The sequence below is a fragment of the Centropristis striata genome, chromosome 18 (genome assembly GCF_030273125.1).
Source record: "Centropristis striata isolate RG_2023a ecotype Rhode Island chromosome 18, C.striata_1.0, whole genome shotgun sequence".
Lineage (NCBI taxonomy): Eukaryota > Metazoa > Chordata > Actinopteri > Perciformes > Serranidae > Centropristis > Centropristis striata.
In genome coordinates this window covers 35,438,592-35,454,774 of record NC_081534.1, presented here as the reverse complement: position 1 = coordinate 35,454,774, position 16,183 = coordinate 35,438,592, and the positions used below count along the sequence as shown (strand labels likewise).

The following is a 16,183-nucleotide window of genomic DNA, read 5'->3' as shown; positions in this document are numbered from 1 at the left end:
GTTATTGACCACCGTGACTTCTGACCCCGCCCACATGCTGCGGACGTGTTAGAGGACCGACGGTGCTCCCGGTACGGACACAGCTGATCTCTTTCCGTTGGAATAAACACAAAGAATCTTTCAATTCAGGTGAGAAACTCATGAAAAACTTTGTGTGATGAAACAAATCAGTCCTGATTGTTTTTGTCTTTCGCTGCCGAACTTGGTGTAAAAACCGTTGATTTTAAATCATGTTGTCTTATTTGTAAACAAACAGCTGTTGATGAGTTGAAACTAAAACACCAGCTGAATCTCTGCTGAGCTCTCTGTCCTTCGGCATGTGTTCAGCCGCTCAGACTTTCTGATGCACATTTTAAAATACTTTCAAATGTGCTTTTATTGCGACACTAACGTCAGAATCCACCAAAACACACAGCAGAAACTGTCATTCTTCTAGAGTTAACGTAAATAAAACGGATTTTAACAGAAACAGAGAGCTTTCTGTTGGATTCCGACTTTGCAGAATTCATCTGAATATTGTGTTTATGTCAACAGAATTAAAGCTGTTGATGTTTTTTTGCACTCTTTTGTTAAATTGTGAAGAAACCTTAAATTGAGTGAGTTTTAAAGGGAGTCTGGTTTGGGACCAGAGCCAGTCAGCTGTGGGGTCACAGAGAAACATCAGTTTAATGCTGACAGGCCTGATTGATCCACATATTAACAGCAATGATTCACTTTTATTTTTACATTTATTTTTTTTAATGTAATTGAACTTTTTATGCAGATTCCTTCAGTCAGCTGTTTCCTGTTGGCTGTTTGTCTTGAACCATCAGTAAACATGAACTTTGTGACGAAGATAAAGTTTCTTCTTCAAAGAATCATTTCAGCGATTAAAGGTCACCAGATATTTATTCATCAAATATTTCATTATTCATGTAATTTACTTTATTTATGACAGCGAAACATTTAAAAAGCTTTTACCATTTTTTAAATCTCTTTTCTTCACCCTCTGAACGTTTGTTTTCTTTAAGAGATTGTCTAAAATCCTCATTTATCTCAGACAGAAACTGTGAAAACACTTTATCAACAGAGTCTGAACTTTCAGACGGTCCCTGAATGCATCATCAGTTGTAAAAAGTGACCATTACTTGTGTTAAATGTTGATATTAGAGTCAGAATCTCTTTATTCTCCATGTGTCATTAAAAATAAAACAGATTCTGTTTAAAAACATTAAATTCTGCTCCTCAGAGACACATTTTATAGATTTTATAGATACATTATAATATAGATTATATAGATTTTGCATGTGAAAAAGCAATCATGTAAACAAATATTAGCTGAAAACAGAAAAGTTTCAGACTCATTTTGATGAATCGACTGTTTGAGCTCAAATTCAGAAGCTGAAACACTGAAGACATTCAACACACACAAACACACACACACACACACTGGCAGGACAATGGCTGTGTGTCTCGTCTGCAGATCAGCTGATACAAACATTCCTCAGATTCACGACTCACATTTTAGATCATCACACGAGTCCAAATAAAGAATATAAACTAAAATCAACTGACAAGTGCAATAATATTTCTTAATAAGGGGCATAAATTAAATATTTATTGTATTTCTTTCGCATGAATCACTCTGTCTCATGTTAGTTTATTATTTATTGTAATGCACTGGATGTTTATCATCAGCACTGAGTCACATATCACAAAGTGTATTTGAACAGAAGCTAAAGCGCCTCTGTCAGTTTTCTGTTGGAGGGACTAGAATGAGCAGGTTGTGGCGTTCTGCTTGGTTTAGAACCTGATGTTTATTTATAGAGGTTCAGGTTTGGACGGAGCGTTGATATTTGATCTGTCAGACCAACAGAACATCTGAACGCTTCAGGCTCTGCAGCCGCTCGCCGTCATGGCGGCCAAAACCAAGTGGGGAGCAGTGAAGGAGCACGTGACAGGAAGCGCCGCGGACGAGCCGGACGCCGAGCTGGACGCCAATCTGGAGAACGCCGGCCCCGAACTCTGCATCAGACTGCTGCAGGTAGGACCTGAAACTATATATATATCACAGCACAGCAGGTCTGCACCCAAACTATTCATATGCTGACTTACTGACTGACTGTTGACTGACTGACTGACTGTTGACTGTTGACTGACTGACTGACTGACTGTTGACTGTTGGCTGACTGTTGACTGATTGTTGACTGACTGACTGACTGACTGACTGACTGACTGTTGACTGACTGACTGACTGACTGTTGACTGTTGACTGACTGACTCATTTGAAACTGAGCTCTCTGTGGTCCTCCAGGTTCCGACAGTGGTGAACTACTGACTAACTGACTGACTGACTGACTGACTGACTGACTGACTGTTGACTGACTGACTGACTGACTCATTTGAAACTGAGCTCTCTGTGGTCCTCCAGGTTCCGACAGTGGTGAACTACTGACTGACTGACTGACTGACTGACTGTTGACTGTTGACTGACTGACTGACTCATTTGAAACTGAGCTCTCTGTGGTCCTCCAGGTTCCGACAGTGGTGAACTACTGACTGACTGACTGACTGTTGACTGTTGGCTGACTGTTGACTGATTGTTGACTGACTGACTGACTGACTGACTGACTGACTGTTGACTGACTGACTGACTGACTGTTGACTGTTGACTGACTGACTCATTTGAAACTGAGCTCTCTGTGGTCCTCCAGGTTCCGACAGTGGTGAACTACTGACTAACTGACTGACTGACTGACTGACTGACTGACTGACTGTTGACTGTTGACTGACTGACTCATTTGAAACTGAGCTCTCTGTGGTCCTCCAGGTTCCGACAGTGGTGAACTACTGACTAACTGACTGACTGACTGACTGACTGACTGACTGACTGTTGACTGACTGACTGACTGACTCATTTGAAACTGAGCTCTCTGTGGTCCTCCAGGTTCCGACAGTGGTGAACTACTGACTGACTGACTGACTGACTGACTGACTGTTGACTGTTGACTGACTGACTGACTCATTTGAAACTGAGCTCTCTGTGGTCCTCCAGGTTCCGACAGTGGTGAACTACTCTGGTCTGCGGCGGCGGCTGGAGGCCAGCGACCGGGCCTGGATGCTTCAGTTCCTGGAGCAGCGCGGTCTGGACCTGCTGATGGAGGCGTTGGATCGTCTGTCCGGCCGCGGCTGCTCGCGCATCGCCGACGCTCTGCTGCAGCTGACCTGCGTCGCCTGCGTCCGAGCGGTCATGAACTCATCTGAAGGACTGCACTTCATCCTGGACAACCAGGGCTACGTCAGGACCCTGACCCAGGGTAGGTTCATCCAGATCAGGACCTTCTTTCTTTCTTTCTTTCATTGGTCCTTATTCCTTTCTTTCTGTGGTCCTTCTGTCTTTCTTTGTTCTTTCTTCCTTTGGTCTTTCTTTCTTTCTTTCTTTCTTTGGTCTTTCTTCTTTTGGTCCTTCTGTCTTTCTGTGGTCTTTCTTTCTTTCTTTGGTCTTCCTTTGGTCTTTCCTTCTGTCTTTGTTCTTTCTTCTTTTGGTCCTTCTGTCTTTCTGTGGTCTTTCTTTCTTTCTTTGGTCTTCCTTTGGTCTTTCCTTCTGTCTTTGTTCTTTCTTTCTTTGGTCCTTCTGTCTTTCTTTGGTCATTCTTTGGTCTTTCTTTCTGTCTTTGTTCTTTCTTTTTTTGGTCCTTCTGTCTTTCTTTGGTCATTCTTTCTTTGGTCTTTCTTTCTTTGGTCATTCTTTCTTTCTTTGGTCCTTCTGTCTTTGTTTGGTTCCTTGTTGTTGGTTTTAATGGTTCTTCAGGTGGAGTCAGACACCTGGTTGGTGTTTGTGGACTCACCTGGGCTGTCTCGTGTCCCCTCAGCTCTGGACACGTGTAACGTCATGGTAAAGATGCAGGTGTTTGAGCTGCTGGCGGCCCTGGCTCTGTTCGACCCCCAGGGACACGGCCTGGCCCTGGACGCCCTGGACCACTACAAGGTAAACACAGGTCTAGGGGTCGCCTCCTCTTTTTTATGACCCCAATCTGCACACGTAACTCGCAGAGCTTCGATGTTTTTGTGGAGGATTTCTGTTGAGTGTAATTTAAGTTAATAACCGTGATAACGGACGAGGCCGATGTCTTGCATGCAGCGTGCTGCTGACAAGCTGCAACAGTAACCAGACGCACTAACACACTGAGCGTTAATGCTTGGAGGGAGCTCTGGTCATGTTGAACTGTTATAAACTGACGTTAAATATCTCTGCTAACTGTGATGACTTTATCCAGACTGACCACCAGCTGCCCAGCATGCCTTGGCTTCAGGCTGCTTTAATAACAATATAATAACTGTTTAATTAATTAATTGGTTATTGTGGGTTCGTGATTAACAGCCCTAGTTGCCTCTTTCTGTATAGTATTCATTAATTTATTCCTAAAACAGCATGAATATACATGTTTGCCTGTTCACGAGATTCATTTTATTTGGAAATTACATCCTGCCAATCAGGAAATAAACTAATAACAATAATAATCTCTCTGTGGACACAGGGATGGGCCAGCTTTTTAAATTCTGCATCAAGTCCAGTTGTTTGGCGGCTTTACCTTAACTATTTGCTACCTCGTCTACTTACGTCATAGTTCTGTGGGTTTAAGCTTGTCTTGTGCAGAAAGACCGAATATTAAGTCTAACCAGGCTTTTAAAAGCGGACTGAGCTGACCTGGTTCATTATCAGCTCTTTCTTTGTGTCACCTGTTATCAGTGAGTGAACCAGCGGGTGTGGCTGCAGATAACACTCAACTAATCTCACATCACTTCCAAATGTCAGCCATATTCCTGGCATCGACTTGGCTCAGGCTTGTTTTCAGTCGCTCTGAGGCGTGACCTATGCAAACACCAAACATTCTCCACAGATCAGATATCTGCCCTCCTTTTATAAGGATTAAAACATGTGTAGCTGTGTTTAAAGTTGCATCCTCTTTACCCTGAGTGTGTTCATATGAGAAGAAATAAACAGACAGACCTTTTCTGAGTCATAAAGTTGAATGTGTTTGTGTTTTGGTTGATATGACGTCCTGTGTTTGTGTTCAGAGTCTGAAGAAGCAGCAGTATCGCTTCAGTGTGGTGATGAACGAGCTCCACGGCACCGATAACGTCCCGTACATGGTGTCGCTGATGAGCGTCATCAACGTCCTCGTGTTGGGACAAGAGGACCTGAGGAGGAGGGACCGGCTGCGACACGAGTTCATTGGTAAGACGCATCCTTCAACACGTCAGGGGATAATGCAACACCATTATTAAAAAGATAAAACAGTCCGAGTGTTACTCGGAAAGGATGCAACACGTTTGTAATCAAGCTGAAATCAGCCGACGAGTCCTGAAAGTAGTTGAGATGTAAGTTGTGACTTTTGCTGTGAGCTAAAAGGACCTGAAGGGTCTGCAGCAGGTGCTCGGAGCTGCAGGGTTTCTGTCCCTGAGGTTTGTATGCCCCTGTGTAGCTCAGAGGGGAATGTTTGGGAATGTCTTTAAAGGGTTAGTTTGCAGTGAGGTTGTATGAAGTACTGGTCCTCAGTCAGCAGATGAGAGAAGCTGCAGGCAGGAGACCATATGTCCACAGATTTCTGTTGCTGTTAGACATTTCATTGGTAGCAACAAGTGACAGATAAACAGGCAGAACATGTTCAGATGGTTGAAACATGTTTTGTTTGTTGGTTCTCCACACTGGGAACAAGCAGAACATCTGCTGCAGTAACACTGGCTGGAGTATAAACATCATACAGCAAATCATCTCTACTGTCCCTTTCAATTTGGCACAAACGTCCACTTGGACTCAAGATTTTTGATTTTCAAAGGTCAAAGGTCAAAACAGCTTGTTTCAGATAAAGTCCAGAAGGTCAAACTGTCAAACTACAGCACTAAATAATGAAAAATCCGGATTGTTTTTTGTCTCCTGAAATGTTTTCAGAAACAGTGTAGGGATTGTGCGACGGGGTTGCCAGGGTTTTCCACATTGTTGCTACACTGCCCGGCCAAAAGAAGTCACACTGATATCTCTTGGAACGCCTTTAGCTTTGACACATTCCCCGTGGCATCATGCCGATTAGCTTCTGCAATGTCACAACATTTATTTCTGTGCAGAGTTGAAGATCTTGTGTCATTGACGGGTGAGTCTCTGGCACATCCCGAAGACTCTCAGGAGGGTTCAGGTCTGGACTCTGTAAACGATGTCTCATGCTCCCTGAATCACTCTTTCACAGTTTGAGCCTGATGAATCGTGGCTTTGTCATCCTGGAATGTGTCCAAGGAAGAAAAAACCTGCTCATTCAGTATATTCAGGCAGTCGGCTGAGCAGATGTCGTTGCTGAACCGAGTCCTGACCAGTTGAAGCCAACCCCAAACGTTAGGCTCCCAAATACACCAATAAACCAATATTTGAAGCGATCAGAATTTATTTTTGTTAATGACTAATCTTCAGATCAACGTCCATTACTTATGTGAATTACAGTAATTACATTACTGTGAATGTTATTTCATTCTTCCCTGAGGGCCACACGGAACTGCTCCAACACAACACGTCGGTCCAGAAAATCCCAAAGATGCTCTATGGGCGACATGTCCTGAGAATACGAACTCTCAAATGGTCTAGCGTCCGATAATTAACATTCAGCTGCACAGCGATCTCTGGTGGTCGTCTCTGCATCCAGCATGACCTAAGACATCTGAGGCATGAGGACTTATGACTAAACTTGACATGTTGGGGTCTTTTATTGTCCCAGTAAGAGGAGTGTCATCTGCTCCTTGACAGAGAGATGGATTAAAGTGTTACACAAATCAAGAGAAATAATCCTGCTGTACAAGTAAAAGTCAGCATATGTTCACTGAGAGTTGTTAACTCTATGTGGAGTCAATATTTGACATGGGGCGTTTATATTTTTTGCTCAGTATAAATATGAAAGAGTGCAGTGATTATCCAATGGGAGGCTCGGACCTGTCCGCTTAGCTAAATCCAGGTGGTGTGTTTTTGTCCAGGTGTGTGGCGAGGTATACTTGACTCCCCCAAAATTGTGATGTTGTTAATGAACGCATACTTTTGTCAGATTTTCTCACTGTAAACATGTTGTTACAGGACTGCAGCTGCTGGACGACCTGCCCAGGCTGAGGTACAGGTTTTATTTTTAATAATCGAACAACGAGCACGCTGTCTGTCTGTGTGTGACCTCTGTCTGCCTCTGGGCCTCCAGGGACACGGAGGACCAGGACCTGAACATCCAGTGTGATGCGTTTGAGGACTCTCTGACGGAGGACGAGGAGGAAATGGAGAGACTGTACGGAGGCATCGACATGAGCAGCCACCAGCAGGTCTTCACCTCCCTCTTCACCAAGGTGACCTGCTGCACCTGCATAACGCCACCGCCTCCACAAATACCTTTTACAAGCTCAAAAACTGAAATTTAAGAGGACAAGAGTGGATATAAGCTAACTTTAGCTTTCTAACTGATAGCTAACATTACTCATTTAGTTATTTTGATGTGGGATTTGTTAAAATAATCTAAATATAATTTTTGGTGCAGTTTTAAGAGGACGTGTGACGTTTGCCTCTGAGAAATTAAAATATAATCTTTAACTTGTTAAATACAAGAGAAAATGTGTTTAGTTTTTATATATTTTAGTTTGTGTTTGCAGTTACACCTCAGAAATGTTTTTAGTCTGAGAAATAATGAATCATCTTTTTCAGTCACAGTGTGTCTACAAGCCCATAAGCATGGTGTGTTCTCTGGTGTGTAAAGGAAGGGTTAAATGCAGAGGTGGAATTTCCCATTGTGGGATTAATAAAGTTATCTTAAAGCTTAAAAAATAAGACATTGTGAGAAAATCGTACCGTTAACCCTGTGTCAGAAATGGTATCGAATGGTGAGCTGAGTGTGTCGTTACGTCCCAGTGAAGACTGAACCTCCATGTCTGTATCCGTCTCTGTCCAGGTGTCCAGCAGTCCGTCCTCCGTCCAGCTCCTGTCCATCCTCCAGGCCTTGCTGCTGGTGGATCCGGACAGATCTGACGTCTGGTTGGCTCTGGAGCTGCTGGCTGACAGAGCCTCCCTGCTGTCCCAGGACTGTAAGTGACCGCTCAGATCCAGAGGTGTGGGTCAGAAGCCAGGTTTACTGGCTTGGTTTGGACCGGAGGAGCTGAGGGTTCTGTTTGATGCATTTATTCACACTTTGACAGCTCAGAAAATCTCCTCAACCTCCTCAAAAACAGTTTTGCTTTTTGTAAAAAGTTACACCAGCAGCTGTCTGCTCATCATCACAACCGACTCAGTCACCACATAGAGTTAAAAAAGTTCATGTTAAAGAGTGAAGCCCTGAAAAACTGACTGAAAGGAGCTGAGGGGAGTTTAGAGGAGCTGAGGGGAGCTGAGAGGAGCTGAGGGGAGTTTAGAGGAGCTGAGAGGAGCTGAGTGGAGTTTAGAGGAGCTGAGGGGAGTTTAGAGGAGCTGAGGGCAGTTTAGAGGAGCTGAGAGGAGCTGAGAGGAGCTATGGGTAGTTTAGAGGAGCTGAGAGGAGCTGAGAGGAGTTGGAGGAGTAAAGGCGTCTGAGTGGACTTCATGTTGGTCCTTATTGAAGCTTCCTTCAGCAGCTGATCATTCAGGGAGTTGGGCTTGTTTGCAGTGAGGCTCATGTTCATTTAAACGGGAATTATTTATTTATTCAGATTCAGCACCAGATGTTTTGATGACCCCTTTTAAAGGTGCAGGTAGAACCGGAGCAGCTTTGAGAATAACTTGTTTGTTTTTGTCTTATTTGTACATTCAGCTGACTCCCAGCCTGCTGACTGTCTGCTGGACAGGCTCCTCCCCCAGAAGGCCCTCTCAGCCAATCACAGGATCCGGACCATCGACAGGGCGGTGCAGACTCGACTACCAGACGCTGCCACGCCATGCGCTCCTCCCACCTCCTTCCCAGGATCGGGGGCTCCTCCTCCACCTCCTCCTCCACCTCCACCTCCTTTACCTGGATCAGGGGCTCCTCCACCTCCTCCTCCACCTCCTTTACCTGGATCAGGGGCTCCTCCACCTCCTCCCCCACCTCCTTTACCTGGATCCGGGGCTCCTCCACCTCCTCCCCCACCTCCTTTACCTGGATCAGGGGCTCCTCCACCTCCTCCTCCTCCTCCTTTACCTGGGTCAGGGGCTCCTCCACCTCCTCCTCCTCCTCCTTTACCTGGATCAGGGGCACCTCCTCCTCCACCTCCTTTACCTGGGTCAGGGGCTCCTCCAGGTGGAGTCATCGTAGCCCAGGTAGTTCAGGGTCTGGGCAGTCCGTCCTCCAGCTCCGCCCCGTGTCCCACCCTCCGTATGAAGAAACTGAACTGGCAGAAGCTCCCGTCCAGAGCGCTGACAGGTGAGTGTTGAGGGTTTGGACTTCAGGTCTTCATATCTGGATCACTGACCGTGTCCCCGTCCGTCTCTCTGCAGCTCCTCAGTCCTTGTGGACATCAGCGTCCTTGGATCCGGTGGAACCAGATTACTGCAGCATCGAGCAGCTCTTCAGTCTTCCTCCAACCGAGACCAAGACCAGAACCAAAGCCAAGACTGAGCCCAAAGAGGTACAGCCGTTCACCTGAGAGTGTAGAGACATGTCCTCACCTGTGGGTCGAGGACAGGCGCCAGTCTGTTTGTCCTCATGTGGTAACTTTGTCCACAGATTTCCTTCATCGACGCCAAGAAAAGCCTAAACCTCAACATCTTCCTAAAGCACTTCAAATGGTGACCAGTTCAAATATCAACAACGTCTCTCAGCCAATAGAAACAAATCAAGGACAGGTGGCTGTCTCACCTGTCCTTCTCCTGTCTCACCTGTCTCACCTGTCTCACCTGTCTCTCCTGTAGTTCCCATGAGGACTTTGTGTCTCTGATCTGGAGAGGAGACAGGTCCAGGTTTGATGTGGAGGTCCTGAAACAGCTGATCAAACTGCTGCCAGAGAAACACGAGGTCAGAGGTCACAAGGACTCTAAAACACCTGTCGTTCACCTGTCCCTCACCTGTCCCTCACCTGTCCCTCACCTGTCCTATACCTGTCCTTCACCTGTCCCTCACCTGTCCGTCCTCAGGTGGAGAACCTGAAGTCTCACCAGGCTGACAGGGACCAGTTGTCATCCGTGGATCAGTTCTACCTGCACCTGCTGGACGTCCCCAGGTAGGACACACCTGCAGCTTCAATAAACCTCCCGGCTGTGTGACGATGCTAAGCTAACTGAAGCTAATCAGTTATTTTTCAGTGGGAGTTACCTGTGTGTGTGTGTGTGTGTGTGTGTGTGTGTGTGTGTGTGTGTTTGTTGTAGTTACGCTCTGAGGACCGAGTGCATGCTGCTGTGTGAGGAGAGCAGCTGTGTTCTGCAGACTCTGAAGCCCAAAGCTGAGCTGCTGGACCAAGCCTGCCAGAGTCTGTACACACACACACACACACACACACACACACACACACACATACACACACACACACACACACACACACACACACACACACACACACAGACAAACACACACTCACAGGTACATATCTTCTCACAAGGACACACAAACACACACTCACAAGCACACATGCATGCACACAGTCAAACTTGAAAATTAGGCCCTAATTTTTTTGCTGTCATCTAAAAATGAACAATGTTTTCAAAACATAAGTTTCACTAAAAGTTGACATAACCTACTCCGTGCATTCCTATCAAGAAATGTTCTTTTGTACTATTACTATTGAAAAAAAATTTCAGGTTTTATTCCTTTTTTTTTCTCTTGAAATGAGGCCTCATTTTGTATATTTGACTAAAATTGACCAATAATAATGAAACAAAAAAAAAGAAAATTTTAAATCAATGTGTTGGTCATGAGTTGCCTTAAAAGGTGAAAAAAAAAGTTGATAATATTTTTTTTTCTACATGTCCTAAAACCAGTCTGATGTCATGGGGTGCTTTTTGACCCCTGAGGACCATGGGTGTTATAATAATTTATAAAACACGTAAAAATGTATAAAAGTTGACATTTATATTATCTATAAAGGATGCTTTGGGGTCAAAAAGGAGGAGGCCCATGAGTGTTAAATAACTTTAATGAAGAGTATCTTAGTGAAGTAACGAGTTATTGTGATCGTTAGGTACCCTGACCCGGGGCCAGTTGGGCTGAGCTCACCTTTCATTAAATGGACGTAAAATAAACTAATTCATGCTTCCACTGGGCCAACACAAACCATGGCGGGTTCTCAACAATCTTACAATTTGCTGTTTTATGAATAATATATGACTGTGTGTGTGTGTGTGTTCAGGTGTGAGGGAGAGCACTCGTCTGCCCAGCTTCTGTAAACTCATCCTGAGTGTTGGAAACTTCCTCAACTACGTGAGAATATTATTATATATTTATTGTTAAATTTAGGGACTAAATGATGGAAAACCAGAGAACTCCATCTCTATAAAATGTTTCAGAAGACGTTTAAAAGCCCATTTAACTGCTGTTTTAACACTCTAATTCACACACAAACACACTTTTATATCATGTTCATATGTTTGTTTTTATATTGTTGTTTTTGTTGTTGTCATTATAACTTGTTGTTGATGTTATACATGTCTTTTTTCTATTATCAGTGTGGGTTTTCTGCCTCTTCCTGACCTTTACATTATTTATTATCGTTATTATTTTATGTTATTATTACTGTGAAAACTGTCAGGGGACGCACACGGGGAACGCCGAAGGTTTTAAGATCAGCACTCTGCTCAAACTGACGGAGACGAAAGCCAACAAGTCCAGAATCACCCTGCTGCACCACATCCTGCAGGTACAACACTGGTCCCACTGGTCTCACTGGTCTCACTGGTTCCTGTTAAACTCAGCTGTGTTGTTGTTTCTGATGAACAGGAGGTGGAGAAGAACCATCCAGACCTGCTGAACCTGCCAGAAGATTTGGAGATCTGTGAAAAGGCTGCTGGGTGACAAAGAACTCATTACTTATTATATTTGTATTTTAATGCGTCTGAAAAATGGTTTCAGTTCATTTTTTTACTGAAGACTGTTTGTTTAGAGGAGATTTATTTATCAATGTTTCTTTTTTATTAATGTTCAATCAGTCAAACTGTATATAAAAGTTAGTGCAGTTAACACAGAACAGACAGGAACAATCAAACAGATGTTGGACAGTTGTTGGACAGTTTTTGGACAGTTTTTGGACAGATGTTGGACAGATGTTGGACAGTTGTTAGACAGATGTTGGACAGATGTTGGACAGTTGTTAGACAGTTTTGTCAGACAGTTATTAGACATCTGTTGGACAGATGTTGAACAGTTGTTAGACAGTTTAAGACAGTTTTTAGACAGTTGTGAGACAGTTTTAGACAGTTTTTAGACAGTTGTTAGACAGATGTAAGACAGTTGTTAGACAGTTGTTGGACAGATGTTGTACAGATGCTGGACAGATGCTGGACAGATGTTGGACAGATGTTGGACAGATGTTAGACAGATGTTAGACAGATGTTGTACAGTTGTTAGACAGTTGTTAGACAGATGTTGGACAGATGCTGGACAGATGCTGGACAGATGTTGGACAGATGTTGGACAGATGTTAGACAGATGTTAGACAGATGTTGGACAGTTGTTAGGCAGTTATTAGACGTTTATTGGACAGATGTGAGACAGTTGTTGGACAGTTATTAGACAGATGCTGGACAGATGTTGAACCGTTATTAGACAGATGTTGGACAGAAGCTGGACAGATGTTGAGTGTGTGTGTCTGCAGCTTGAACCTGGACTCGATGCAGTCTGAGTGCAGAGCTCTGATGAAGCAGCTGAGAACTTGTGAGAGGAAGGTTGTCGATTCGCCGGCGGAGCTGAAGGAGCAGCACCTGTCGGTCCTCCAGGTACTGCAGGAGCTTCACTCACCTTCACTTCATGTTATTGTGTATTTACTCGCCCCGCCCTCTTCTTCTTCTGTGGTGTTTGTCAGGAGAGCCTGCAGGCGTGCGAGCAGCTGCAGCAGCTGTTGTCCTCGGTGGAGGACCGGAGGACGGATCTGTCCGTCTACCTGTGTGAGGACAGCAGCAGCTTCTCTGTGGAGGAACTCCTCAACACCATCAAGACCTTCAGAGGCCTGTTCCTCAGAGCCATCAAGGTCAGCAGCCAATCACAGCACAGATAACAATCAATATGTGATCCATACTCTGATCGGCTGACGCTGTCCCTGATGTCGTCAGGAGAACGAGAGTCGCCGGCAGCAGGAGAAGAGGAGGAAGCAGCAGGAGGAGGACAGGAAACTCAGAGGAGACACCAACAAACTGAGTGAGTCCAGCTCTGCAGGGACACGTCCTAGGCTAGGGTCAGCAGGTCCCGACCAACAGCCAATCAGATCGCTGCTGCTGCTGAACATGTCTCAGCAACAAAACCTCAGAATGACAACAAGTGTCTGTCCTCCAGTCAGGAAGGACGTGTCCAACCAGGACGAAGGCTGCATCATCGACAACCTGCTGGCTGAGATCAGGAAGGGCTACAACCTGAAGAAGACCAGACCACGAGCCGAGAGGGACAGCAGAGTCCATGGTAAGGACTCTAGAGGACTGTAGAGGACTGTTGGGGACTGTAGAGGACTGTTGGGGACTGCAATAGATTACGGGGGACTGTAATGGACTGTTGGGGACTGTAGAGGACTGAGGACTGTTGGGGACTGTAATGGACTGTTGGGGACTGTAGAGGACTGAGGACTGTGGTGGACTGTAGAGGACTGTAGTGGACTGTAGTGGACTGTGGTGGATTGTGGTGGACTTTAGTGGACTGTGGTGGACTGTAGAGGACTGTAGTGGACTGTAGAGGACTGTAGTGAACTGCTGTGGACTTTAGAGGACTGTAGTGGACTGTAGAGTACTGTAGTGGACTGTGGTGGACTGGAGTGGACTGTAGTGGACCGGTGGACTGTTTTACTCCGTGTTCGACTGTGTTGTTGTGGTCAGATCGTCCTGCCGTCATACAGAGGTCATTGGCTGTGGACGAGTCCGACTCGTCTGTTTTCAGCCAATCAGAGAAGCCCACAGAACTACCAGAGGCAGTCCAGACCCACTCAGATCCAGTGGCCAGACCAAGACCAGAACCAGGGTCAGCCAAGAATGATGGAGGCCCCCCAGATATCCAAAACCCCTCTGAAGCTTCCACTTCTACTAAAGCTGCTGCCACAGAACGGGACCAGATCCAGACCACAGTCCAGGACTCTGAGGCGGGCTCCAGTTGTCCTGACCCTGAGACTAGGGATGGGGTTCCTGCAGAGTCCGGAGAACACCAAGAGGAGTCTGAGTTTGAAGAGATCACATCATTTGAAATGAGAGCAACTGAAGACAACAAGGATACAGATTCTGGTCCAGTAGATCCAGCAAAGAAGTCCAGGACCAGTCCAGCAGGTCTCGTTAAAACTTCTCCAGTAATGTGGGTTATCAACATAAAGTGGGCATGTCAGTATAGACTCGTGGGTTATCAGCATAAAGTGGGCATGTCAGTATAGACTCGTGGGTTATCAGCATAAAGTGGGCATGTCAGTAAAGACTCGTGGGTCATCAACATAAAGTGGGCATGTCAGTAAAGACTCGTGGGTTATCAGCATAAAGTGGGCATGTCAGTAAAGACTCGTGGGTTATCAGCATAAAGTGGGCATGTCAGTAAAGACTTGTGGGTCATCAACATAAAGTGGGCATGTCAGTAAAGACTCGTGGGTCATCAACATAAAGTGGGCATGTCAGTAAAGACTCGTGGGTTATCAGCATAAAGTGGGCATGTTAGTAAAGACTTGTGGGTTATCAGCATATGTCAACATATGTGTGTGTGTATATATATATTTATATATATATATATATACATACATACAGTTATGGAAAAATGATTAGACCAGCTTGTTTTCTTCAGTTTCTTGTTCATTTTAATGTCTGGTTCAACTAAAGGTTCATTTGTTTGGACAAATATAATGATAACAACAAAAATATCTGATAAGAGTTTAATTTAAGAGCTAGACATTTAACATGGTTTTATTCATAATGGTTTTTATTATTATCAATAAACCATGAAAAATGTCCAAACAAATGCATTGAAGAAAACAAGGATGGTCTATTCGTCACAGACAAAGTTACATTTGATCACAATCAGGTGAAAGCGTCTCTGTTTGTATTTAATTTCTGTTCAGATATTAAAACTCATCTTTACTCCCTTCATAAAATATCGTCTCTCACAAACTCAAACATGTGAAAAGTGTAAATAAGTTGTTTGTTTGTTGTGTTTTGGTGTTTAGCCGTGGGGTCCAGACGCCGGCCGAAGAGCGGCTGCCTGTCACACTGACTGATGACATCATCAGCTAATTTCTTCTTCTGTGGTTGTCAGCAGCTGTTCACTCTTCACAGTTTTACTCCAAAAAAACATTTTTAATTTCAGTTCTGTTTGATTTCATCATAAAGACACAAAGTAACTTCCTGATCAGCTGATTGATCAAATATTAAAACCTGTTTTCTGTTTGATTATTATTTTCCACTAATTAAAAGAATGAAATGAAAAACAGATCAATCAGTTCTATCAGTTATTGATCGATGATTATTGATTATTGATCAGACAGTAATAACTGGATCATTATTGATCTGCCAGTTGAGATTATTGTGATGAAATTATATTTTTACTGTTTTACTGTTTGAAAACACCAGAGGCTGTTCGTGTGTTTGTTTGTAAACATTGTTGAATATAAAATCAGTTCAAGAAGTTAAGACTCTGAATGTTTCTGTTAGACGTTGTCTGTTTCTGTCCTGGTCCTGGTCCTGGTCCTGGTCCTGGTCCTGTCCTAGTCCTGGTCCTGTCCTAGTCCTGGTCCTGGTCCAGTCCTGGTCAGTTAAAGTTGAATAGTTGATTATTATTAACTTGTTTGCAGATTAACCCCTGTTAATCCTCCAGTCGACTAATACACCCATCCTCCTGGGGTCAAAAAGGACCCCATGACATCAGACTGGTTTTAGGACATGTAGAAAAAAATATTAACTTTTTTTATTCACTTTTTACGGCAACTCAAGACCAACACATTTATATATAATTTTCATATTTTTTTCATTATTATTGGTCCGTTTTAGTCAAATATACAAGATTAGGGCCTAATTTTCACGTTTGACTCTGTGTGCATGCATTTGTGCTTGTGAGTGTGTGTTTATCTAAGTGTGTGTGTGTGT

General features: G+C 44.2%; 1 protein-coding gene across 7 annotated transcripts; it reads left to right on the top strand.

The window, feature by feature from the left end:
- The first annotated feature begins 44 nt into the window (after positions 1-44).
- LOC131990884 (inverted formin-2-like) lies at positions 45-15,620 on the top strand. 7 transcript variants are annotated; one of them, XM_059356081.1, is made up of 23 exons: positions 45-129; positions 1,848-2,023; positions 3,035-3,296; positions 3,852-3,967; positions 5,059-5,218; positions 7,094-7,127; positions 7,209-7,350; positions 7,947-8,079; positions 8,778-9,365; positions 9,440-9,570; positions 9,669-9,730; positions 9,854-9,956; positions 10,076-10,161; positions 10,307-10,407; positions 11,284-11,354; positions 11,683-11,790; positions 11,871-11,941; positions 12,745-12,865; positions 12,952-13,116; positions 13,199-13,283; positions 13,419-13,541; positions 13,949-14,389; positions 15,268-15,620. In XM_059356081.1, the coding sequence occupies exons 2-23, from the start codon at positions 1,895-1,897 to the stop codon at positions 15,312-15,314; spliced, it is 3,279 nt and encodes a 1,092-aa protein (XP_059212064.1). In that variant the 5' UTR covers positions 45-129; positions 1,848-1,894; the 3' UTR covers positions 15,315-15,620. The 7 variants fall into 7 exon arrangements, with proteins under 7 accessions (XP_059212064.1, XP_059212069.1, XP_059212070.1 ...); XM_059356085.1 differs by having other exon boundaries at positions 76-129; positions 1,874-2,023; XM_059356084.1 differs by having other exon boundaries at positions 83-129; positions 1,856-2,023.
- Positions 15,621-16,183: the final 563 nt, after the last annotated feature.